The following is a 26,110-nucleotide window of genomic DNA, read 5'->3' as shown; positions in this document are numbered from 1 at the left end:
TCATTTAACCCCCATGACCCTCAGAGATATTACTATTCCTATTCTGTATTTGAGGAAACTGAGGCACAGATTTATTTAAGGAGTACATTTTCTTCTGCCGGACTGGTTGCCTTCAAGAGAGAGGGCTCTGTGTGTGTGTGTGTGTGTGTGTGTGTGTGTGTGTGTGTGTGTGTGTTGCTGGATCTCCTGGTCACCTGGCCTAAAGCACAGCCCACAGGGGCAGGCCTGGCCTTGGTCAAGCAGTGGTCACTGGCAGAGCTGGGCCTCACTGGGGCCTCCTGGGGCCTCCTGGGGCCTTTCCTGTGGTTGGGTAGCTGGCACTTTAGGGACAGGTGTCTCTCCTTCTGGGAAGACCATACCTGCCGCCTCTACTTTAGGGAAAAAGTGACCCCCCCCCCCTCCGTAGGGGTGACAACCAGGGGCGTCCCCAAGTCCCAGGCGATATAACTTGTGCCTTGTTCCTGTCTTTGGAGACGCTGCCTGAGTCAGCTAGACTCCGGGCCTCACCAGACTTTGGAGCCAGGCCCAGGCTTCTTCCGCTCCCCACTGGGTTGGGGGTCTGTGGGTCTGTGATGCATGGATCCCACATACTCCGCTCAGCTCTCTGCCCCAGAGTCCCAGGCAGTCCACCTGACAGCCCTTTTTACTTGACCAAGCAGATAAAGGGAGTGTTGGCCTGGGCCTGGGTTCATATTCTGGCTCTGCCACTCACTGGGTAACCTTGGCCAGGTCCTATCACCTCTTTGAGCCTTAGTTCCCTTGTCAGTAAACTGGGGACAAAAGTGCCCACCACAGCGGAACCATCAAGAGCAGTGGCGATAGGGCATAGGAGAGCCCATGTGCCAATGGTTCGTGGGAGGGGCTCAGGACCTCCTGGGCTGAGGAAGTGAAACCGAGCAGGGCCCAGTCCCCAGCTGCTCAGAGCCCAGCAGGGGAGACTGTCCACGTGTAACACGTGCACATGCACGCACATACGCACACATATGTGCACGCATGCACACACGCACATGTATTCGCATTATCCATCACCAAGTCCTCTGTATAGGTTGCTTTTATGTTTTACCAAGCGTCGCCCAGTTCGTTAGCATCCCCATTCCCAACCTCACCTGATTCTAAGATTCCCTGGGAGTCTGGGGGTTGGTTTTACAGCTTTTAAGTAAAATTCAGATTTCGAAGGTTTGGGGTGGGCCAGGCACCTGTCATTTTGGCCAGAGTCCCAGGTGATGCCAGTGTTCAGGCACATGTGAGGATTTTGGTCATTCACCTGCTCTGCCCAAGAACCCAGGAACTTCAGCAAAGGACGGTTTTACAGATGAAGAAACGGAGGTTTCCCAAGGAGAACTTTGAATTTGTCATACCGTTCTCAGCTAAAGCCCAGCAGTGGCAATAGGGCATAGGAGGACCAGTGGCACATGAAAACCTGAGGGAGATGGGGCTGTCCGGGCCGCCCTGGAGGGTATTCTGCACGTGTGGGAAACCACAGCTGAGAAATGCCTGTCCTCCCTCAAGCTCACCCGACGCTGGTGTGGGCTGTAATGTGAGTTTTATACCCTTTGGAGGGAACTCAGATGCATGCTGGAACACATTCCACTCTCTAGAGGAGAGTACATAGGGCCCATCCTTCGTCTGTGGACCTCCCTGCCTTTGTCCTCAACGCCTGCCATTGCTGTTATCCTGGTCGAGGAGCCCGCACAGTTAAAAGGTAGAAGATATTTACTCCTATATTGAGTGTCCCCAGAGTCCTGAGCCCTAAATGTTCTGTTTGACCAATATTCACAGAGCCAGGCTCTGGGCAACAGAAGAGCGAACAGATAGTGACATGATGGGCTGATGAGTGTGGCCTGGCCCATGGAGCCCAAGCATGTCACGGCCTTTGCCCTGGGTATTTATTGCCATGAGTTACGTGGGGAACAGTGTGCCCGGCTAAGGGAACAGCATGAGCGAAGGTGTGGTTTAGTAGTCCCTGGAGTCTTGGGTGGGCTCCAGATGGCGGAGGACACTTGAAACTTGACTTCCAGATAAGTGACCAGTCGTCCAGACTAAAGCACCTTCGCTCTGAAACAGGGGCACTGGCGGCAGACTTTGTGGGTCCATCACCTTCGGTCTTGCTGACTCCCAGGCTGTTTCGTTCTGCAGGCACCGAACTGCCCTTGAGCTAAATTTCTAGGTTAGGGTGAGGTAAGGGTGGAGCTAGGAAGTTAGACAAAGTCCTTCCTCACTGAGCAGAGACGGGTTTAAAAGAGGAACGACGAGAACGAACGGGGAACTTGTTTACAAAAACTTACTGAGCTGGGAGTTTTCACGGCCATCGGTGCGGTATGCCCGCCTTACAAAGGGTAGCACGGAGCCCTAGAGGTGACTTGCCCAAGGCCCTACAGCAAAGAGTGGCCCTGGCCAGTTTCCATGGAGCTGTGAGCCCCACAGAGCTCTGGTGTAGCGTTGGCTGGGAGTGGCTGGGCAGGGAGTAGGCACTGGGCCACTGGCGTGCCATTAGCTGGCCTTGCCACCCAGGGCCTGTCTCTCTCCAGTTTCTATACAGCGAGGGAGGGGCTGTTCTCTGTTTGCTTTCACAGCCAGTGAGAGGAGGTGGCGTTAGGGTTCTTACAGCTCAAAAGGGGAAGTTTGAGGAAATGAAAACCAAGCCTTTCTTTTTTCTCAGATCTCTTTTTGTGGCCTCCAGAAATAATCCTGGGTTCTGCAGAGCCCGCTTCAGTATCATGGCTGACCACCCCCCCTCCCCACCCCCACAACCCTCACTTCCGGCAAAACCAGGCTGGGGCCCCGGGGTGGTGGGGAAGCTGACGGGGAGAAGAGTGGCAGGCTTGTGGCTGGTGAGTCAGTGCCTGGAGGCTGTTGCCTGCTGACTCACCGCCTGGTGCCTGAAAACAGGCCCCCAAGCGCCCAGCAGACATCATGGCGGCCCTTCTCGTCCACCTAATCCTCTCCTTTGGCTAAGCTATGGTGATGGCGGCGGCGCCCGGCGTGTGCTGGAAATCTAAGTGGCGTTTGGGGTCTGAACCCCATCAGACAGGGTCCGAGAGGCCTGCCTGTTCCCGGACCCCTGCCTTCCTGTGGTGCGGGCCCGGCTGAGGGGCCCAGCCAGGCGGTGTCATGAGACTTCCTCCTTGAAGCCTCTCTCATTCCCTCTTGACTCAGACGCGTGCTCCGGTCCTTATGAACTGGCAGAATAATTTTTGTTACTTTGACAAGACAAGCCCCTCCCCTGTCTCTGGACATTAGCACCTCGAGGGCATGCAGGTGACCCTGTGCCCCCTGCAGGGGCCGGCTGTGCAGTAGGTGCTCGGTCAGCGTGGGACAGTCAGTCGGGCGATTCCTCCTGACCAGCTCTCGGTGAGTAAGGGCCTGCTCAGTGCAGGGAACGGACTTGTCTGAGATCCAATGGCGTCAAAGGCTGACCCTGTTCTTCCCTCACCTGTGGAGGGGTGAGGGGGTCTAGACACGATGCTCAAGAACGTTTTCTTCTCTGTGTCCCTGGTGTTGTGGCCCTGGGCTAAGGGGAGGGGGTTCCACTGCCCATCCTTGGCTGGTGCCTCTTTGCAGCCACCTTCAGCCCATCCCAAGGGGCTCGGCTCACAAGGAAGAGGCTGGACAGCCCTGAGTTACCCGGGACTGTCAAGTCCCCACTCGAAACTGCTTACAGGGAGAAGCCCACCATGAGCCTTCAAATCCCCTGTTACTCCGGGAGGGTTGGCCAGGTGGTCAGGGACAGGTAGGGGCTTTTAGCTGAATGTGCCAAGCCTTCAGTGGGGCAGAGCAAGGCTTTCAGGGGCTGCCCACCCTTCGAATAAATCTAGGTCCTAACCCTGGCCTCCAGACTCTGTCTCCTCTCCAGGTCACCCATGCCCTGCCCCCTCTTTTTCTCTGTTCCCACACTGGCCTTCTCTGTTCCTTTACCAAGCCCAGTGTGGCCCTCTTTGCACACGCTGTTCCCTGCTCTGAGAACACCATTCCCCCTGATGTTTGCAGATCTCGGCTTCAATATGGTTAAAAGCACAGACCCTGGAGCCGATAGTCTGGGTGCGAATGAATCCCAGTGTGTGACTTGTGGGCACGTGGCTCACCTCTCTGGGCCTCAGTATTTCGTCCAGGCTTCTAAGAGGAATAAATGAGTTGGTGCCTGAATGGGCTAAGCATGGGGCCTGCCCAGAGCCAGTCCTCAGTGGCTGCCCTTATGAAATGTCACCCCCTCACAGGGGCCTCTCTGACACACCCTTCCCTTCCCCGCCCCGCCCCCGTCCCCCCCCCCCCCCCCGCCCTTGCCCCATCACCTACTCCTCATCCCGCTTGGTTGTCGTCTACGTGCTGGTCCGGTCGTAACTCATGTTTGTGCTTAGTGTCCGTCTCTCCTTCTGGAATGTCAGCTCCTCAGGGCTCATGTCCTCACCCCCAGTTCCTAGAGCCGTGCCTGGCACCTAGGGTCGGCTGTCAGTAAATGTTTATCCAGCATGCACTGCTTGCTGAAGCCCCCTCACTCTGTTCTTTTCCCTGGATATCCGAGATGAAAAGGGGAAGTACCTGCCCTGCATGACCCAATGGAACTGAAATAGTCCCAGCTTTCTGACTCCTAGCCCACTTTCCTTTCCCGAGCCCATGACTTGCTTGGCTGGTGCCTGGGTCACCTCTGTTTTGGGCATGATTGTGCCCACCTCACCTTCGCCTGGGGTCGGGGGAGGTGCCCAACCACACTGCTCAGGCCCCTCTGCTTCTCTAGGCCCAGCTCTGTGGGGGAGGGGAGGGGAGGACCTTCTCAGCCCCGCCCCCCTCCCCCTGCAGTTTGCATGTCCTCTGTTTCATCTCTGCTGCCTGCCTGTGGTCTCTGGGCTTTGGGTCAAGGCCTGCCATCTGCAAGGAGATAAGAAAAATATTTGAACCCAGTCCTCAAACCTTTTACCTGTAAATGTTTTTGTGTGGGGATGAGGACAAAGGTGGTTGAAGTACACCGGACTCACATCCTGCCCTGCTCCCTACCGGCGTTGTCCCAGAGGCCAGTTCTTTGCAAAATTTGTCTCTATCTGCCCACATTTTCCTTTGCAAGCCTCAGACCAAGAAGTATGACCTGCTCTGGTGGGCCCTGGTGTAGAGCTCACACTTGCCCCCAGGATGGTGTGGAGTCAGAATTTGGGAGCAAATCCCGGCCCACCGCCTTGTGGCTGTGTGACCTGGGCCAGACCCACCCCTTCTCAGAGTCTCCGCTTCCTGATCCGTGAAAGGGGAGGCTTCGTGTGGCTTGGGGAGAAGTAAATGTTTCTGAAGCTGAAGGCTGAGCCCGAGCCAGGCAGGTGCTCTCAACGGAGGTGGGGAGGGGGTCTCTGAGGGTGACCTGAACTTTTATGGGGTGGGAGGTTGCAGTTCGATTAGAGGAGGGGAGGACCTTGCCCACAGACACTGAACCCAGGTAGGGAACAAGCCCTGTCCCCAGAGATGTCATGCTGAAAACAATTCCCCAAACAATTCACTTTCACTAGGACCAGAATGTTGTCACTCATTGTTTCGGCTTTGTTCCGGGCAAAACAATGCCAGGCTTCCTGGATGACCTCACTGGGGCGAGCCATCGGGCCTATGAGGCTGGGCTGATCAGATTGTCCTTTGCTGTGGCCGCCTTGGGTGACCCGGGGCAATGATATGACCAAAGAGAGCAAACTGTGTTTCTATTTGGCCCACACAGTGTCTTAGGAATTGGAAAGTTTGTATGCCCACACACCTCCAATTTCAACCTCTCTTGAGAAATCGGAGGAGCTGGCCCCAGTGGGTCCCAATCCCAGTAGCTGGAGCTGAGAAGAGCGACCTGTGGCTGGGCTCCCTTTGGCTGCAGTCCCTGCTCTTCCCTGTGGCCTACCCACTGGACTCCTGTCCTTTGCCTGCCAGGCCCCTGGAGGTCTTTGAGCTTAGAAGCCTTGAGCTTATCACACCTGAGTTAGCCCGAGTTAAGAATAAATAATACAAGATAAACAGATACAGATCACGTGGCTCGATCAAATGATTAAATTGTTAAAGATGTACCTTTATAAGAAAAGAAAAAAACACACACTTGAATTTCTCCTTTTCAAAAACAGCTATCCTCGGTAGAAGGTGAAATAGTGCTGTTAATACAATTCAGGGTGCTTAATTGTTACATGTTTTGTTGGCTGGGATGGTATGTGGCAGATGGTATTACTCATTGACCCCAGCCCTCCTCGCTGAGCCTGTCCATTGCCTGGAATCTGTGGAGACAGTGCTCACAGGAGCCCCTTCAAATCCAGGAGAGAAATGTGAGAGACCCTGTTCACTAGAGGAAGCATCGGTCCATAGCATGGTCCATTCTGCTTTAGTCCATGGGTTTCATCAGCCCTCCCAGCTCATCCCTGTGGCCTGGGCACTGACTGCTCCCCAGATCCCCAGGTCCCCAGACCCTGCCCCGTCTCTGCCATGTGTTCCCTCATTTCCCTGTTTGCCCTTGCCTACTTCCCTAACTTGTCAGCCCAGTCTAGTGGCTTGAAGTTGGCTTAAAGGCACCAGGCCTGATTTCACTTTGTGACTTTGCTAAAGCCAAGGGGTTGCATGGACACTGGAAGCCACAGTAGACCTGGGAGCCATTTGAAGCTCTGGGGTCTTTTACTTGCTGTGTGACCCTGGACAGGTGACTTCACCTCTCTGCACCTCATCATCAAGACAGAGAGGGTAGCAGCCCCATTGAGGGACTAAGAAAATGCTTGCAAAGCCTTGGCACAGTGCTGAGTAAATGTGTGCAGTCAGTGGCCAATAAATGCAGCCTCTTTCTGTTCCCTTTTCTTTTTTAAGCACTCAGGATACCATGTCTGCCACGTGGTATAATAAAGTCCCAATGTGGTCAGCTGTTTTCTTCAATAATAGCTAATATTTATTAATCACTTCGTATGTACCAGTACCTATGCTGAAAATTTTATAGGCATCATCCTATTTAATCCCTGAGAGGTGAGTTTTATTTTCACCCTCTTCTTTTTTGAATCAGGGAGGAAACTGAGGCACAGGGAAGGTTGTCACTTGCCCAGGTCACACAGCATAGTCATGACCTCAGTGAGCCCAGAACACTGGCTCTGGTGTGGATAGGGAGGCTGAAAAGGAGGGCAGATAAGGGGACAGATAAGCAGTGTGCTTCCTTCTACAGCCCAACAGGCAGGGGGCTACTCGGGCCTCGGGTTTTCCCACTTGTAAAATGAGTCTGTCATCCAGGTGTCCTCCTTCCCCAGTTCTGGGGTGCTGGGAGCTGCTTGCCTACACCCCAGAGGTTTGCTGAGAAATAGCAACTGTTCATTCGGTCTTAGAGGCCAGCCACGTGGTAGGCCCTTTGGGAGTGTGTGTGTGTCCTCTTATTTAAAACCCATGGTAGAAGCTCCTGAGTGGTTAAATCAGTGACAGTGAGAGCTATAAGTCATTGTTCTGGGGAGCTGTTCACTCGAGAAGGTTCAGGCTCTGCAGGGGGGCTTTTCCCAAATCCTTGGATTCAGGTGGCAGATGCCGGAGCAGACGGCCACGGCCGCATCTGCAACTCAATTCAAGGCCCAGGTAGCTGGCCCGTGGCACCTGGGGCCAGTGGGGGTGGGAGGGCACTGGAGGCAGGCAGGACGTCCAGTCCCCAGCCCTGCTCTGCGCTCCCTCGGTACCTCTGCCTCAGTGTCCCCATCTGCAAATAGTGCAGAGGCCTCCTCTCTGAGCTTTGCTCCAGACCAAGGTGGGGATTCTGGCTTGAATCCCCTTCCCTGTTTGAGCCTCCGCTTCCCCATCTATGAAATCAAAAGCCCCTCTACACTAAAGGGTCTTTGAAGAGAGAATAGAAAACTGTTTTCAGTCAGCTCAACACAGAGTAAGTCCCTGTAGTTTTCAATCAGGGGGAGCCAAGGAACCTCTTCTAAATCCAGTGTCGCTGCCACCAGGTTGAATCTGTCCAAATACATGCCAAAGCTGGCCAGGTGATCCTCATATCAGCCTAAGGGCACAGCCAGTTCTGGCTGCAGCCCCTGGAACAGAGACAAGGAGCTTTCGGCTGGGCGAGGAGGGAGCCTTCATCTTGGAGCCTCTGTGTCAGAGCCTGCTCTAATTGCCTATAGCTGTAATAATCAAAAAGGAAGCTCTTAAAATGGGGAATTATGTATCACCTTAGCTACAAAATAGCCATGGGCCTGGCGCCAATGAAAACAGCTCTCGCCACCGGCCAGCACGGCAGCGCCTGCTGGGACACCTGTGGAGGGAGCCCGTTCCTACCTGCTGAGTCACGGGGTGGGCTGGGGGGTGATGGAGAATTAGTGGACTTCACTGAGTGTCAGCTGAGAGCAGGCTGGGCTGGCAAAGGGACAGCAGAAACAGAGCCAAGAATTTGGGCTCGTGATGGTCACTGTCACAACTAGTTTTATGACCTTGGGGGTGTCACTTGGCCTCTCTGAGCTTTGCTGATTTCACCCTGAGTAGGACTGACCCCAAGGTCAGGTTGGACCTGATAATAATTATAGCAGTACTAACAACAGTAATACTAGCAGCTACTATTTAAGGAGTCCTTGCCACATGCCATGGACTGCTGTAAGCACTTTCTGTGCACCTCTCTTATTCAGTCCTCACAGCATCCCCGAGAGGTGAGTACTGTTACCCCCACTTTACAGATAAGGACACTGAGGACCGGAGAGGTTGAAAAACTTGCCTGAGGTCACCCAGACAAGAAGTGACTGTCAGCTTCTAGGCCAGAGCTCCCGCTTTGATTCCTGCAGGGGGCAGGCTATCACTAGAGGGCCTGGAGCATCCATGCAAGGGGTCAGCCTGAGGGGGATGAACTGAAGATGTTCTGTGGGGCGAGTGTCCCCAGGAGAAGGGGCCTGAACTGGGAGCCCCAGTAGACCTTGGGGAGGAGCTGGTGTTTCCTTGGGGGAATGGTGGAGGGTTGGGTGGGAGGGCATTGTGATCTGAGTGTACTTCACAAGTTGCCTTTAGCTGCGGTGTTGAGAATAGATTGGGGGTTGGGGGGGTGGGCAGATTATCAGCAGGCAGGCCTGTGAGGAGGCTGACTTCCATGCCCTACAAGGACTATTGGGGCCTGGAGCATGGTGGTTGCCATGGTGATGGAGAGAAGTAGGTGGATGCCAAGAATGTATGAGAGGCAGAATCAACCATCTTGCTGCTGTGGGCTTTCTATAGGCACCAGGCTGGTCAGACACTTCAGAGGGGCTTGGAATGAGCCCCGTGAAGGGTGTTTGGCTGTCTGCACCTGGGTGTGTCCTGCTGCAGGCATGAGTGAGCATTGGGTGAAGTCATGGCGGATGGCTTGGCCTGAGGGAGCCAGAGGCAGGGCTGTTGGCCTTGTGTTCTCGAAGGGCAGGTGATTGCAGCAGCCACAGGTGGGACAGGTGATGGTGAAGGAGGAACACATCTCGGGATGCACCCTGGGAATGAGCATCAGGGGAGCCACCACCATACCAGGCACATAACAGGCCCCAGCTCTGCCCCATTCAGGCCCTATCCCCATCCAGGCTCACCCATGGGGGTCGGAAAGATGCGGTCCTGAGTGTGGAGAGGGGCCTGGAGGCCTAGCCTTGTAGGAAACCAGAGCCTGGAGCAGAGAAGGTCTCAGGGAACTTGTTGCTACCCCATGTTTCTAGAGGGTGCTCTGAGTGCCAGTGTGGCAAGTGGGTCTGGGCCCTGAGGACAGAGCCAGGACCCTCAGGGTAGCCATGGGAAGCTGGCCCCAGCTCCCAGTAGGAAAGAGCTTTGTCAGTCTCAGCTGCCTATGTGAGCAGAAGCTGGCCACTGCCCCCTCCATCTGGCTGACCTTGTGAAGTGCCTTCCAGCTCTGAGATCCAAGGAGAGTCCAAGAGGGCGGAACCAACCTTTCTTGGAGGCTCAGGGGTCATTCCTTGAAAAACATCTTCACTAGGAGGGAGTTGAGTCCCACATCCTCCAATTATGCTCCCATCCAGCCAGCCCACAATGGGTCGCTCAGATAACCATCGGGGGTTGCACAAATTAACACTGGAACAATGCTGGCTGCTCAGGCTATTTTTACAGTAGCCATACGCCCGGCTGAACCCCTGCGTCGCCCCGAGGGAGCAGGGCAAAGAAAGGCCATGCGGATGCCGCCACCAGTCTGTGCTCTGGGAGACAGAGGAAGGGCTCAGCGAGCCGCCCGGCGGCTCCAGGAAGCCTTTTCTTGGTCTGCTCACCACCAGATAGCAAAACAATTGGGGTCCCCCTCCCCCGAGCCAGGGAGAGGAAGGAGGTGTGGGGGAAACAGGGGTTCTGTTATGCTTTTGTGCCTCTGCTCCTCAGAGCACGGCCCCTGTGGGCCTAGCTTCTGGTGCCAGGCCAACACGTCCCCTCTACACACCCAGGTCCTCGGGCAGCCCCGCCTCCACCTTGCTCTGCCTTGGATGGCTTTCTGGGCCAAGCAGCATGGAATGCAAGGCTCTGAGGCCCGGTGACTTGCCGAGACCAGTGCTTGGGAAGTGGCCGAGCTGGAGTTCACACTTAGTACCAACTGCTTGCAGATCCCACTCTGGGAACCATCTACCCCACGGTCCTTGCTTGACAACTGGCTCTGGGCAGATGGGTCCTTGTCCTTATGGAGGCACAACTCTAGTTGAGGAGGAGGCAGTTAACAAGGAAGCAAGGACATGAGTCAAGACATTTTCAGGTAGTGCCAAGCAGTTTGACAAGACAGACTGAGATGCCCACTGAAGATGTCCTGTGAGCTTGGTGAGCTGGCCCAGGGGTGCCCATGTGAGGGGGCCACACCTGGTCCTGCTGATGGTTGCCAAAAGGAGTGTGAGCTAAACATGGTCCGAGCTTCCAGTTTTTCACGAGAAACTAGAAATCTTGACTTTTCTCTGAAATCTGATATTTTCAGTGTTGGCCACCAGTTTGGATCATGAAGACAAGTTGTGGCCCAGGCTGCTTGGCTCCGAGCCGGTCGCCTTTGCCATTATCCTTTTCATTCTGCAGGTGGAGAAACAGGCTCAGAGAGGGGTGGGCAGGCCCGCTGGTGCTGGTCCTCCAGTGCATGTCTTCTGTGGTGCTCCACCACAGAGGGGTAAACCCTTGAAGGCACCCTCTCTCCCCAGGCTGGGACTCATGATACTCTTGCCCTCAAGGCTGAGCTACCAGGGAGAGTGAGAACTCCAGACAAGGAGGTACTGAAAGAAGAGGCTCCACCCTGGCTGGAGGCAGATGTCCTCTAGAATGGGGTCCAGGCAGGGGGTGGGCTGAGAGTGGCCACAAACAGCTCCTGGAGGCTTAGGGATTTGACCTCCTTTGGGGCCTTCCATTGCCAAACCCATCAGGAGTCAGAGGACAGGGGACCTGGATGACACAGGGGTCGGGGCAAGCCAGAGAACGGATGGAGAGAGGTGAACCAGGGAGATTAACTAACTGGCTTTCTTACATAATCCTCACCAGGGCAAATCCCTGCTTTTTTATGCTGTAGGGATGTGGCTGGTTAATTGCAAATATCTTTCATAAACATCCATTCTCCATACTTTGATGGAAACCCCATTTTCAAATATTGTTTCCATTCCAGGCTGAAACCCCATTCCTCATTCATTCGGTGTTTATCCATTCCTTAAACAGTTAGGCGCAGGCCTCTCCCGTGCGCCAGGCACTGTGCTGGCTCATGAGTGAAATGGAAGCCGTCGTTTCCTACGCAAATCCGAAATTGAGAAATAGTATCCATTTCTAGAAAATTCAGGCAGGTGTTATTTGGCGGTGCCTTAGAGGTGCCTGGGTGTGTCATATTTGGCAGAGGTGATGCCAGGCCAGGGGTGGCTTCGTGCTTATCTGCCTGCAGGTGCAGGATGAGGTATGACATTCAAGGTCAGCAAGCATGGGTCCCCAGTGCTTCTCTCAGCAGTTGCTCAAGAGAAGGAATCTGTCAATTTCTGAATCATTAGGTCTCTGCTTGCCTAGAGGGATCTGACTCGCTCTGAACATGGTCAGATCAGTGGACGGTCAAGGGGATGGCAGGCCCCCTGCCACCGGTCTGGGCAGGTCAGAGCCAGCCCATGGGTGAGAAGGGAGGGGTCGTGTTGAAGACACACAGGCTATTTACCAACCGCACATGGGGTTCTGTTTTGTCCCCACAGAAATCAAGGAGGAGATGGCCACCAAGGAGAAGCTGCAGTGTCTGAAAGACTTTCACAAGGACATCCTGAAGCCGTCCCCCGGGAAGAGCCCGGGCACGCGGCCCGAGGACGAGGCTGAGGGGAAGCCCCCGCAGAGGGAGAAGTGGTCCAGCAAGATCGACTTTGTGCTCTCCGTGGCTGGTGGCTTCGTCGGTTTGGGCAATGTCTGGCGTTTTCCGTACCTCTGCTACAAAAATGGTGGAGGTGAGTCTAGGCTGGGCAGAGAGAAGGGGGTGGCCTCATGTGACCTGCTCTCCCTAGTCCCCATCATGACCTCCCTCAGTCAGCCTGCTGCACCCTCCCCACCTCAGAGGCAGGAGAGGAGCAAGCCTGGGAATCAGCTGGTGTTCTGTCGGGGTCTTACTGTGTTACCTTGAGAAGACCCCTTACCCGCTGCGATCCTTCCGTTTGCCATCTCTGAAGAGGAGTGATGAGGCCATGCCCCTGTCCCCAGACCTCTGACACTCACATGCTCCCTTCATAAATTCCCTCTTCATGCCTCCCAGCTCCTTACATTATATCTTTTCTAATATTTACTTTGGCTTTTCTAACTTAAACCAAACATAGTTCAAAAGCAAGCTTCGTTTCCCCCATAAATGGAAAACCAGTATCATTTGCCATAATGGAAAGGTATCCAGGAAAAAAAAATACAGTGAAGATTTTTTTTTTTTATTTATTAATTAAAAAGTTTTTTCCAGTTTTATTGAGATATAATTGACGCATAACCTTGTAATAGTTTCAGTTGTAAACATGATTTGATGTGTGTATATATTGCTAAATGATCACAATAAGTTTAGTTAGCATATGTCACCTCAGTTATACATTTTTTTTCTTGTCATGAGAACTTGGAAAATTCCTCTCTTAGCAACTTTCAGGTTTAGCCCAGTATTATTAACTGTAGTCACCATGCTGTGCATCCCCCCCCCCCCCGAACTTATTTATCTTATACTGGGTACTTGTACCAGTTTAACGTTTTGGGGCTTTTTTGTTTGTTTTTTATAATCCTCACTTGAGGATATCTTTTTTCCCATTGATTTTTTTAGAGAGAGTGGAAGGGAGGGAAAGAGACAGAGAGAGAAACATTGATGTGAGAGAGACACATCAATTGGTTGCCTCCAGCACGTGCCCTGACCAGGGCCGGGGATCGAGCCTGCAATCGAAGTATGGGCCCTCGACCAGAATCGAACCTGTGATCTTTCAGTCTGTGGGCCGATGTTCTAACCACTGAGAAAAACCGGCTGGGGCGGGGTTTTTTTAACCTGAAGGCTCTGAGCTAGAGTCCTCTCCTGTCGGAGTGTCCAGGTCGGCAGCACGTGCTGACATACTGGGGGCTTTCTGGCTGTGCAGTGAGAGCGGCCTGATGAGAACTGGGTAGGGAGAACTGCCCGTAATTGAAGGCTTACCCGTCAGCAGAGATGGGCATGCTGCCTGCAGCCTGCGTTAGGAGAACTACCTTCCGGGAAATTCTGCCTTAGAGTCTGGTTTCTTAACCTTTTGTAGGTCTCAGGCGCCTTTGGGACTCTGATGAGTGTCCTAGACGCTCCCCAGAGCAAAGCGCATACACATAGACCCAAGTTGCCCACAGTTTCAAAGGGTTTATGGACCCGCTGAAGCCATTAGTGGACACCAGGTAGGAACCCTCGCCCCAACTCCTTACCCCTCACTCCTGCCCTGGCTCCCACCCCAGCTGGAGGTACCCACCTGTTGCTTCTCATCACTGTACCCTTCTTAGCTAGTCTGTCTCAGCTTCCTGCCCTGGGTAGGCCTGGGAACAGGCAGGTGAAGGCTTCAACAAGGAGGTCCTATTTGAGATGGGTCCTAAGGGCTGAGCAGTGCTTATTCAGATGGAGGATGTGGGGAAGGCAGGTGGCAGTTGGCACAGCTTAACTGGAGGCCCCGAGGCTGAAAGCACCTGGTAGATTTGAAGAAGGTGAGAGGGCAACCTGGAAAGGTGATGCCTGCTGGGCAGGATCTGCAGAATTTTCAACCACGCCCAAGGGTTTAGCCTGTACCCTCACGTCCCTCACTTGTTCTCTCTGGTTCCATTGGCTGGGAGGGCTTTGGAGCAAGCACCTAAGTCCTTGCCCCTGTGACAGCCCAGTCTGACCCTCTCCCCACTCTGCTCTCTCCACAGGTGCATTTCTTATACCGTATTTTATTTTCCTGTTTGGGGGCGGCCTGCCTGTGTTTTTCCTGGAGGTAATCATAGGCCAGTACACCTCTGAAGGGGGCATCACCTGCTGGGAAAAGATCTGCCCCTTGTTCTCTGGTGAGTATGGGACAACGGTCACCCGGGGCCTGGTGTTCATCGGTTCAACAAATTTATTATTGAGCACCTGCTGTTTGCCAGGTACATCGAAGCCTCATGCAAGTCCCTTGGCGCTGTGCCTAACACAGGGTAGCAGCCAGTGCATGGTACGGGCGGCGCTGCTTGCAGTGACTGCTCAATACGTACTGGCTGTTCCCGCCTCTCTGGGTTGTTGAAGGTTAGAGAAGCTAGTAGCTGCTTAGCAGTACAGTGCAGTGCAGAAGATAAGCACTCGGATTCAGGGGCCTTGCTGTCTGGGTTCGATTCCCTCCTCCTTTGCTAACTCTTGTGACTTTGGGAAAGTTCATTAATCGTTTTGTGTCTCAATTTCTTCATCTACAAAATGGAAACGATATGCCTTCTTCATAGGGTTACTGCTACTAATAGTTACGTAAAAATGCTTTGTCCACATAGTAAGCCCCAAATTAATGGTAGCTTTATTATTATAACATTTAGTCCTTTGTCTCTAGTGCCTAGTATGCATTCATAAGATAACACTGTTACGATTATAATTGGCAAAGATGGGAGGATGTATGTCAACTTAGTCATCCATATAAATCTATCCATATATGATCCATCAAACCTTTTGTCATTAACTAGTTAATTTAGTTAGATTATCCATCCACTTGTCTACCCATCACCTATCTACCCATTTACTCATTCATTCATCTACTCATCTACCTAACCTTCCAGACAGTCCCCAGCCATGCATCCATCCAACAAATCAAATTTCCACCCATCAGTCCAGCATCTCCCCATTCGGCTCTCTATTGGTCCATTTAACCTCCCGTCTAACCATTGATCCATCTAACCATCCATTCGTTGGCCTATCCACCTGCATGCATTCTTCAACTCGTCCAAGGATCCCATTTATCTAACCAGCCCACAAATATTTGCTGGTCACTGTTGAAGGCCCCCTGGGGGTGCCAAGGCCTTCCACTTGAGTGTGTGGACACAGGGTTCTGGCCTTCCTGCTGATGCTTATCCTGCTTGTCCACACCCACAGGCATCGGCTACGCCTCCATTGTGATCGTGTCCCTCCTGAATGTGTACTACATCGTCATCTTGGCCTGGGCCACCTACTACCTGTTCCAGTCCTTCCAGTCGGAGCTGCCCTGGGCGCACTGCAACCATACCTGGAACACACCCTACTGCATGGAGGACACGATGCGCAAGAACAAGAGCCTGTGGCTCACTCTCAACACCAGCAACTTCACCTCCCCTGTCACCGAGTTCTGGGAGTAAGGCCAGCTTCACTAAGGAAGGAGGGAGGGCCTGGGTGGGGGCAGAGGGGACAGCCCACTGCCTCATCTTCTCCCCCGCGATGTGGGAGTCAGTGTCTTGGGATGGGATCGGGGAGAAGTTGGGTACAGATTTGGAGATAAATCCATGCCTTTGGTCTCAGACAGGCCTGGAAGCGAGTCCCGGTTCTGCCATTTTACTGGCTGTCTGACCTTCAGCAAGTCTCTGCCCCTTTCTGAGCCTCAGTTTCTTTAACTGTCAAATGAGGGGAATGAATCATTCCAACACCCATGGGATCTGTATGAGGAATTTTCCCCCCAAAGGCCTGAAAATAATACAGTTTTCTTAATGTATTTTAGAAGAAACATAGTTAGCATATCAAAACTATTATTGCACAGAGAAAAAATCATATATGAAGCTGAAGTAGTAATTAGTCAAGTTAAAGGTGAGTAGAGAGAATAAAAATTATGTGTTAGTTACCTTTTGCTATGTAACAATCATCCCCAATGCAGTGGCTTTAAGCCACAACCATTTATTTGGCTCAAGGTTTTGCTGATTAGCACTTTGGGCTGAGCTTGGCTGGGAGGTTTTTCTGGTCTTTGCTGGGCTCCCTCATGGGTAGATCAGCATCAGGGTAGCTCTTCTTGGCATTGGCTGCCAGGGTCCATATGGTCTCATCCCCCAGCAGGCTACCTGAGCGTCATCAGAGACTGTTCTTCATTGCAAAGTAGCCAATGGGAAAGTTGCATCGCAGGAGCACTCTTTAAGCCTCTGCCTGTATCATGTTTGTTAATGTCCCATTGGCCAAAGAAAGCCACAGAGTCAAGCAAGAAGTGGAGAAATAGATTCTGCCTCTTTATGAGAGGAGTGGAGAATTATGGGCATGTCTCCAGTTTACCACACGGTTGTCAATAAGAGAACACACGTAGGACACACATCAGAAAGGCAGAATGTGAAGGGGCTTGACGTTTGGGTATCTCTTAGCTGATATATAGGAAAGTTCTTCTAAGACATTGCTTGAAGGCCAATTAAAAATATATTCGTGCATCGCTCTTCACCAGCAATTAAATGTGGGGCTCAGCACTTGGGTGCGGCCTCCCTCTATCTGGAAATAGCTGAGATAAGGCCTTGCAGGAAGCAAGAGAGCCAGGAGCAGGGAATGCCGTTAAGGAAGCAGGTGGACCCTAATCATCACGAGATGATACTCCCTCTCTTTTGTGTGTGGCTGCCCACCTCTTAGAACCTGGCCCAGGAACAGAAGAGGGAGTTGCCTGTTGGTTGGTCCCGGGCATACTTTGGGGCCGGGGCTGGGAAATAATAGGCAAGGTTAGTCAGTCCTTCCTCGGGTGGTGCACGTCCCTGTCATGACACGTGGGCCTTTCAGTATATGCCCCCGTCCCTGGGGCTTTTTATGCGCACATATTTTCCACTTGCAGACAAAGAGGGCATTACAAGCACATTCATCACCCCCTCGGCTCCCACCCCCGGGAGAGCTGAGTTTACAAAGAAACGCTGCACTTCATTCTTCTCACTTGAATGGGGCCTGAGACCACAGCCCTGTCCGCTCTCTGCAGTTCCTGGCATAGCCGATCACCCAGGGCCTGCCCCACCCAGGACGTGGCACTCAACCAGCCACTTGGGCGCCTGCTGGGACCTCATTGCCTCAGGCACGGATTGGCTGCCTGGGCTCCAATCCCAGCTCTGCCGCTTCTAGCCTGGCCAGGCACCTTGGCCTCTCTGGACCTTCATGTTCTCACCTGTACCTGGAGAGATTATAGCACTGCCCTCCTAGGGATGGCCGTTCACCCTAACTTGAGACCATGACAACATGCATGATAAATATGGGCCATTGTCATTTATTTAGTGTCCTCATAGGGGATAGAACTGCTCCTTTGGGGGCATTTGGAACTCTAAGTGAGACAGCTTTCAGAAGGACTAAGAATGGCCCCTCTCAAATGCCCGTATTGTCCCCCATATTGCAAAGGGGTTCCTCTTCGCTCACCTCCCTGCCGCTATAAACCTGAGGGTTCTTGCGAAGATGCTCACATGGGCGATGAGGTCCTCAGGGTTTCCAGTCCTCACCCATCCCTTCTCCCCTGCCTGCCCCCCAGACTGAGCCCTCCCGGGGGTTTCTAGGTCTCTTGCCTCCCAGAGTCTCCATTCTGAGTGCCCCAGCTCCCCTTCCTGACAGTGTTCATCTATGCAAATGTCCTGGTCCCGCAGGCACCTTCCCACGCCCCACAGGACATGCTCAGTCAGGCTGTTCTGGCCACCTGCCTGATGCCCCCTTCCCGCTCCAGCCTTCGCACCCGCTCCTCCTGGTTCCAGCAGAGCTCTGTAAGCCCCCCTGCGCATCCGTAAACAACGTGCCCTCTTTCTAGAACACGGGAGGACTGGAGTCCACAGAGGAGGAGCCTAGAAAGCAGGTTTAAGCGTGAGGACCCAGCCTGCTCCTGTGTGAGCAGAGGCCGAGGCCAGTGAGCGGGGCCGGGGCCCCATCAGTGCTGCCCTGAGTCAGGCACAGTGGATGAGAGTGGATGAGAAGGGCCTGGCTGCCTGCCTTCAAGAGCCTTCCATTCTCTTGGTCGTGAAAGAGGGGAGAGAGCACTAATGGGGAATGATGGACTCCCATGAGCATCGTGCCAGGGACTTGCCCCCACCTTCCTTTCCTCTTTGCGGAGGCCCTCTAAATGGGATAATTCGCAAACCGCTTTCTGCCTCAAATCCCACATTAACTCGCAGGTCCTCTTGGATCTCCCGTGAAAGTACATTCAGAGTCTGACCACCCTCCCCACTTACACTGCAGCCCTCCTCCCTCCCCCATGATCGCTCTCTCCAACCCCAGCACTGGCCTCTCACTGCGGTCCCTGCCTTGCCCTTGCATCTCTGCAGTCAGTTGTGAATCTAGACATGTCATTTCTCAGCTCGGAGTCCTCTCACGGCCTTTCGCACACGGTGCTCTCCCCCAGCCAGAGAGGGTTTTAAATGTTTCAATACAGTAAGTGCTCACTGATGGCTGGTTCTTACTAATTGCACATCTGCATCCACTTGATTGTAGCCTGGGGCAGCACCTCTCTACCCCTCTCTGGCCTCATTTCCCATCTGCAAATGGCTATCCGAGCTGGGCTTTGAGGGATGGGTAGAAGCTCACTATGCTAAAAAGGAGAAAAGACATTTGGGCAGAAGGAAAGCACGTGGCTGTTTTGGGAACAGCAAGTCATTGGTTGGGCCAGAGCATAGGACGCATGGAGCCAGGGAGAAGGATTGAAGCCTTGAATGTTAGACTAAGTTTGAATCTGTGTTTTCTGGACGTTGCTTAAGCAACACACTATGGGGAGAAAAGCTGAGACGTGTATTAAGCACCGACTGTATACAGGGTCTCAGGGGGCTTTGGGGTGAAATTTAACATGTGTGATTTCCCCTGAAAATAGCCACCAGCTCCATAATGACTAGCCTCGGGGTTTTTGTTGAGAAAGGCTTGCTGGGCTTTATTGAGGTGTCACTGGCTGGTACTGCTGTTGGGTTGCAGAACAGTGAGGCTCTCTCTCGGAGGCTGGAGTCCATGCCCCTTGAGGTGAAGCCCAATCCCAGCCATTGTTTCCCTTCATTCCTCTGACCAGCCCCAGCTGCGTGGGTCCCTGAGCTGTCTGTTCCTTGGGCAAACGATTCCTGCCGGGTGCTCAGGAGCTCCCCGGGAATCCAGATAACAAGGCACCGTGGGACCTGATACTTCCTCCGGGCCCTGGACAGAGGGACCTTGTCGATCATCCCTGCCCCCTCCAGTGTTACTAGAGGAGAGAGGAGAGAGCAGTGGGGAGACGGACTGCGACTCCCACATGTCCCAGCTGCATGTCTTCGGGGCGGTCACCTGTCCAAACCTCAGAGTTAGCGTGGTCCCAGACCTCACAGCCGGACTGGAGTGTTAAAGAAGCTAAGACAGGGCTCTGGGCATGGTTTCTTAGATAGGACACTGAGGACCAGGGAGGCCGAGCAACTGGCCAAAGGCAACTCTGCAGCTAGAGTTCCCAGCTCTGACCTCAGACGCTGGATGCCACCTCCAGTGTCTGTGTGTCCATCAGCTGTTAGTCCACAGTCACAGGTAACACTGAGCCGGGTGTGTGTGTGTCCCCACTCTGAGGTTATGCATGGTGTGTTCTCTTGGCCCGGATCCCCGATGCCCACCCCATCTGCAATGCTACAGCGCCAAGCTCAGCAGGAGCCAGTGGGATGCCCTTTACCAAGTCCCTGTGCAAGCCACCTGGGCCCCTGTGACAGTCATTACCCCTGGCTTTGTAATTGAACTCTGAGTCCCTGTGTGCTGGGGGAGCAGAGCTCCCCCCCCCCCCCGTCAGCTTCATCCTGCTCACCCCTGCTCTGGGCTCACCTCTGTCCTCAGGGTCCTGCTTCCCCCCAGTCCTGGAAGACAGGCGGGGCCAGGTCTAGCCAAATGCCCTTCATCAGGCTGGAGCCATGCCTTCCTCCCCGGCTCCTCCAGAGTCCTCTGGGAGCTTAGCACGTATCATTAGACTTTATTAGAATCAAAGAAATGAGTCATATTTGCAAACAAGCCCTGCTCGGCCAATCTTCCCCTGCAGCTGTGAGGAGGGGGAGGCGGGGGAGAAAGCCTTGTGTGGCCCCATGCTTAGGGCGGACGGGCTCTTTTATAATTGTTGCTTCCATCAGTCTCCAGGGAAGAGCCATCGCCAATAAATGGCTGGCCAGCAGTCAAAAGGAAACGATTTGGCCCACTCGGAGGACGTATTTACATCTCTGAGTGCCGGCTGGACGGCAGCAGGCTGGCCGACTCAAAACAGACGTCCAGGCAATTCTTTTTTGGATCCCACCCTGGAATGAATCATTACTATTCTTGGACAAGAATGCAGCTCACCTCTGTATCTCCTCCCTTTGTATGAGAGATGCAGGGAAGTTTGGGGTGCTGGGGACCCTCGTGAAGGGCAGTGTAGGACCCAGCACACTGGTGGCTGGTCCCCAGGGTGGCATCAGGGAAAACAAAATAGGCCCAGGATTGATTCTTATCTGGGTAATTTCAGGTGAATTCCTGGATCTCTGAGCCTCAGTTTCTGCATCAATTAAATGGGAATAATTAATTTACTCAACTAATGTCTTGAGCACCTACTATGTGCCAGGCACTATTCTGGATCCAGCAGTGATCAAGACAGACAGACACAGGCCCTGCCTCCGTGGAGATGTCATTTTAGTAGGACAGACAGACATTAAACAGATACCACAAATCAAATTATAATAGAAACACGATGATACATGATGGAGAATAAAGCCAGGGCAGGGGAGGGAGAGCGACCAGGGATGTTTTTTACATAAGGTGGCCAGGAAAGATTGCCCTGGCATTTAAACAGAGACCTGAAGGGGGTGGGGCGAGGGAACAGCCAGTTCAAAGATCCTGAGACAAGAGCATGCTCCACCTATTCTGGGAACATTCCAGAGGCCAGTGTGGCTAAAGGAGGAAGTGAAGGGGCCATATGGGGATGAGGTTCGAGATGGGACTACCCACAGCTTGTCCTGATATGTCCCCTTTACACCTTGGTCCCGCTCTCGTCAGTGGTCACCACCCTCCTTTTTTAAGGTGTCTGGGTCTAGACAGATGATAGAGTATTTGGTCACATTCAGGGAGGCAAACAGGGCTAGGGCAGGTTGGGAGGGTGTTATTGGGCAGGTGGGTAGGTGCCCTGGAGGATGCAGAGCAGGGGAGGCATAGCCTGACTCGGGTATTGCCAGATCGATGAGAACAAACTGGGGACTGAGAGTGGAGGCAGAAAGACTGCCTGGTAGCTGGGGGGAGTTGCGGGAGAGGCAGTGTTGGGGAGATGTGGCAAGATTTGGGGTAACCTGTACAGTCTGGCGTGGTCAGGGGGCACCTGTGAGGGGCAGTGCACCATGGGAGTCCCTCTGGGGCATGGAACTGCCCCGCAGCGCGGGGAAGGCCCAGCAGGTCCTGGTCTGCTTTGTGGCTGAGACCATGGGGGTCTGATAGGGAAGGGACTTGTGGAGGATCCTTTAAACTGGATTCTCTCAAAAAGGGATTCAGATAGACCCACTCACATTCCGGCCTCCACGGCTACCCTTGAGGTATCCTTGGACAGGATGTCAGTCACTTTGGCCCAAGCCCATGTCGGGCTCTGTTAGGACAGCCTCTGATTGATGAGACATATTTATTCCATTCCTAGAATGTCTGCACAGCCCATTACAAACATTTTCTAGAGTTTAATAATTTGTATAAAGGTGAAACGTGCACATTAAAAACATTCCGACAATGAAAAAATATATCTGATGCCACGTGAGTCCCCTTCCCCCGCAACCCCTCCACCGGGACCCCTCCCCACCGGCAGCGACACAACCAGCGTCTGGTATGTCCTGGCAAAAGTGCGTGTTCAAGCACAAGGCGCAGTCATCGCTTTGGACACCATGGGGACAGGCCATACGCTGTTCCTCACCTTGCTTTGTTCACTGTTTATCTCAGGAGGGAGCTCCTCGTCAGGGCCCAGGGGCTTCCTGCTATCCCCTGGGCTGCACAGCATTCCAGTGGCTTCGTGCCTGCTCTGACCCTATTGTGGCCATTTGGATGGTTTCCAATTTTTTTTATCTTAATAAACAGTGCTGTGGGGTGGGCCTGCCTTTGGACACACATGCGAGTAAAACTGTACAGAGAGAGACTCTTGGGAACGGAATGGCTGGGTCCGAGAAAACATGCCTTAGGGTGTCACTGGAGGCAACGAGATCCTGCACAGAGATGGCCACCAGGAAGGTTAAAAGCAAGTTATGACTCGGTTTCCTGGTTGTGGCCTGCCTAGCCAGTCATTGCCCAGAGCAAGCCAATGTGGGAGCCTCTCCTTCCTGGTGGGCACCTCTGGTTTTCCCGGACGGTGGTGGGAGGAGACAGGAAGGTGTCAGTAAACTGGCTGTGGGCTTGGTCAGCATTCCGGCTCCCAGGTTTCAAGCTTCTTGGCCAACTTGCCCTTAAGGAGAGAAGAAAAAGCCGTCTTATGACTGGGCACCTCCTCAGCATTAGCTGAGCATCTACTGTGTGCCTGTCTGTGAGGTTCTTGTCTTAGGGGCGTCTAGAATCTGATAGTCAAACCAGACTTGTCACCCCGGGGGACATCCAGTGTGAGAGGACAGCCAGGGACCCGCTTAGTCATCTGTGGAGCACAGGGAAGGCCTTTCTGGGAACAGGCGGACGGTGTGCTTGGCATTGGAGAGGGAGCCACGGTGTGGAGATGGAAAAGTGCTCTCCCCGCCGCTGCCCATTCACAAGGAAGTCTTGGGCCACTGCCCAGCATGCCCTGGGCCTTCATTGAAGGACCGAGCTCTGGAGGCTGCCCGGGGAATGGCTTTTTGTTCTAAAGCTGCTGCGGCCGCCAGATCCACGTGCTTGGCAGGGCCCCAGCTGGGATGCAGTTGGCCGCCAGCCCTGCCTTATGGAGATGTCCATGTTCCAGGTGACCCCGGCCAGTAGCAGGGACTGGGGAGATTCTTTTGAAAGTTTAGGCTCTATTCTCTCTGTGAATCAGAGGGACAGTTAGGTGGAGTCCAGAGGACACTGGCTTTGGGAGTCAGACAAGCCTGGATCTGGGGTGGCAGCTCTGCCCCCTGTTGGCTGTGTGTCTGTGGGCAGTGGGGTCCTCCAAGCCTTGCTTTCCCATCTGTAAAGGGGGGCAGATGACCTCTAGGCCCTGGGTCAGATGAGATAAGTAGGAAAGACCTTGCTGGTGTTACCACTGGGAGGTCCACTGATGTCGAGGTGACCAGCAAGGAACACACAGAGGAAAGCTGCCCCTTAAGGCTTGTTCGTGGGAATACTCCGTGGATTAGTCCAGAGTGATATGCAAACTTCCCATTCACCAAAGTTAAGTCCTTCCATTCACTCCATACATGTTTATGGAGGCCCTCATATATGCCACATGCTGTTCTAGGTGCTGGGGGCACAGCACAGAAAGGTCTGGCCTGGGTGTTAGCTGAGCAGGAATTTTGGATTTATTCACAGTCCTCACGTTGGAGCTTCTGTGGGGACATAAAAGGAGCAATGAAACTGTCCCAGAGCCATGGCCACGGGGCCATCCCACAACTGGCTGAGGCTAGGGGTGGTCTGGAAGGCTTTCCCAGCGGCATCCTGGGAAGGTGCTATTCACGTTTTACAAATGAGGAAACGGAGGCACGAAGTCACACTCCTCTCTCTGCCTCCCCTGCTTAAGAGTGGCCTTCAAATAGGGAGCTGACTTTCATTAGAAGGAACCAAGCATCTCCCAGGGGGGAATGAGGGCTCTGTCTCGCAGGCTCCATGGCCTGGAGATTTGGTGGGCAGGTGACTCCAGTGGGCTGGTGGGCAGGGCTCATGTCCCTTTGCTCAGCGTGGCTGCCCTTGGTCAGTACTGCAGCAGTCAGAGCTCTGGGACAATGGAGACATTTCTGGGCATAAAGTTGAATGGTCTTCTCTGCCAGCAGCACCCTGTGCTGTCCTGCCCTGGCTTCAGGTGGCACCTGCCCCTTAGGAGTGTGTCAGTGAGTGGTTGCTTGTGTGCGTCAGCGAGGTTCTTGGGTTGCAAAGATCCAGGCTGTGCGGTGTGCTGCTGGGCAGGGCTGGTGGCTGCCCCCTGCTGATTGTCCTCCAAATGGTCTGCCTGCCTCCTTTTGAGACCTTCGCCCCCTGGGGGAGGGGGAATCTGCTTAGGTGCCAGGAGCTGCTCTGGGCCTCTCAGCATCACGACAGCAACAGCTCAGGTTTCTCGAGGGCTGGCTGCAACCCTGGCCCTGTAGTTAGCACTTCATGTGGGCTTCTCTTAACAACAATCCATGCAAGGAGGTGGGTAGGTGTTCCGCAGCCACCGGTGGAATACTCTGTCCCCGTGAGGCTTACATTTTAGTGAGAGATCCAGATAAGAAACGGGCAAATAAAATAAAAGAGGCATGGGGCAGCTGCTGGGGGATGGTAGCTGCTCCCATTTTATAGATGAGACTGAGGTCTGGGAGGTTGGGTAATTAGCCCAAAGTCAGTGATTATATGGTGGAGCCGGGGGTTTTAACCCAGTGCAGAAGGGTCTGCTGAGAACCAGTCACATAGGAATCAGTACCCATTTTACAGATGAGGAAACTGAGGCTTAGGGGTTTGCTTAACTTGCCCGCGGTCAGGCTGGGTTGAACCCAGGTTCACCTTACTTCGAGGTCTGAATTCATCTCCTGCTTGACTTCCCCACAACTCTGTGACAAGGGTGTTAACTATTTCCCGGGGATTCCAGGGCCTGGAGAGGACATGTGACTTGTGCAAATCAGCACATGATGTAGGATTTGAACCCCAGACCTTGGCCCGACTGACTTGCGGTTCTGTTTGCTTCAAGGCGCAACGTGCTGAGCTTGTCTTCTGGAATCAACAGCCCCGGCTCACTGAAGTGGGACCTTGCTCTCTGCCTTCTTTTCGTGTGGTTGGTCTGTTTCTTCTGCATCTGGAAAGGCGTCAAGTCCACGGGGAAAGTGAGTTGTGCTCCTGTCCCTTCTCCTCTCCCTCCCCTGCCTTATGGAGAGTGGCCCTTGCCAGAGAGCACCTCCCGCCCCACAGTCCTTCCTGCCCGAAACTGTCCCTGACCTGGGAGGGGGTGCGGGCTGATAAACCAGTCCTCGAAAAACAAGTAAAGCCCTGGTTTGTAGCATTCCCTCATCTGACGGTATAAAGACTCCCCCATGTCTGCTTTCAAGTTATTGATGGCTTAACATCCAGCTCGTGAAATTCCTGCAAATTGAACCATCAGTACAGCCACCTGCACAAGCTCCAACACACCGCTGGTTCCCCCAGTAGAGCAGATGTTAGCGGATAACTGATGTTGAGGTTGTAACTGATAAGTTAGCTGGTAATGAGGTTCTCTGCAGCTCTGTTGTTAATAACCAGTTCTTAATGGACCCTTGCTTTGCAAAGTCCCCTGACCAGCACATCAGCAAACCACCCCCCCCCCCCCCGGAGCTCATTAGATATGCAGAACCTGTGGGCCTGCCCTGGGCCTAAAACTCAGAACCTGCACTGGAGCAGTAGCCGACATAATCCAAATGCACATTGAGGCTCGATAAGCACTGATTTTTGCTGCTTAGTCAAATTAACTGGATTACCTTTCCAAGAACATTTTAGCTGGTAACTTCAGATGTTCCTTAAGGAATGCTTTCACTGATGATTAAGATGGTTGTTGTTCATCAGAACATTGGCTGTAACTGAGCTGCTGCTGATTAATACGTTACATGATGACTAGGATGTTAGCTATTAACAAAGGCGGGGGTGGGTAATTAAAACAGTAGCTTATAATTAAGATTTTAGGTACACACAGATATATCTTGGCAATAATGAACATGTTAGCCTATAACTAAAATGTTCTGTGTTAACAGAGCTGAGCAATCACCTGCTATCTGCCTG

At 53.2% G+C, this 26,110-nt stretch overlaps 1 protein-coding gene across 1 annotated transcript in view; it reads left to right on the top strand.

Moving 5' to 3' along the window:
• SLC6A6 (solute carrier family 6 member 6) overlaps positions 1-26,110 on the top strand; it is a 77,659-nt gene that overhangs the window by 28,080 nt on the left and 23,469 nt on the right. The window contains exons 3-6 of the mRNA XM_081105676.1: positions 12,096-12,338; positions 14,269-14,403; positions 15,449-15,683; positions 25,053-25,185. Coding sequence (XP_080961802.1) covers positions 12,110-12,338; positions 14,269-14,403; positions 15,449-15,683; positions 25,053-25,185 — 732 coding nt within the window. The 5' untranslated portion in view covers positions 12,096-12,109. The remainder of the gene's footprint in view (positions 1-12,095; positions 12,339-14,268; positions 14,404-15,448; positions 15,684-25,052; positions 25,186-26,110) is intronic.

The sequence above is a fragment of the Myotis nattereri genome (genome assembly GCF_964212035.1).
Source record: "Myotis nattereri genome assembly, chromosome: 14".
Classification (NCBI taxonomy): domain Eukaryota; kingdom Metazoa; phylum Chordata; class Mammalia; order Chiroptera; family Vespertilionidae; genus Myotis; species Myotis nattereri.
Note: the sequence above shows the minus strand (reverse complement) of the source record. Positions and strands in the feature narration are given on the sequence as shown.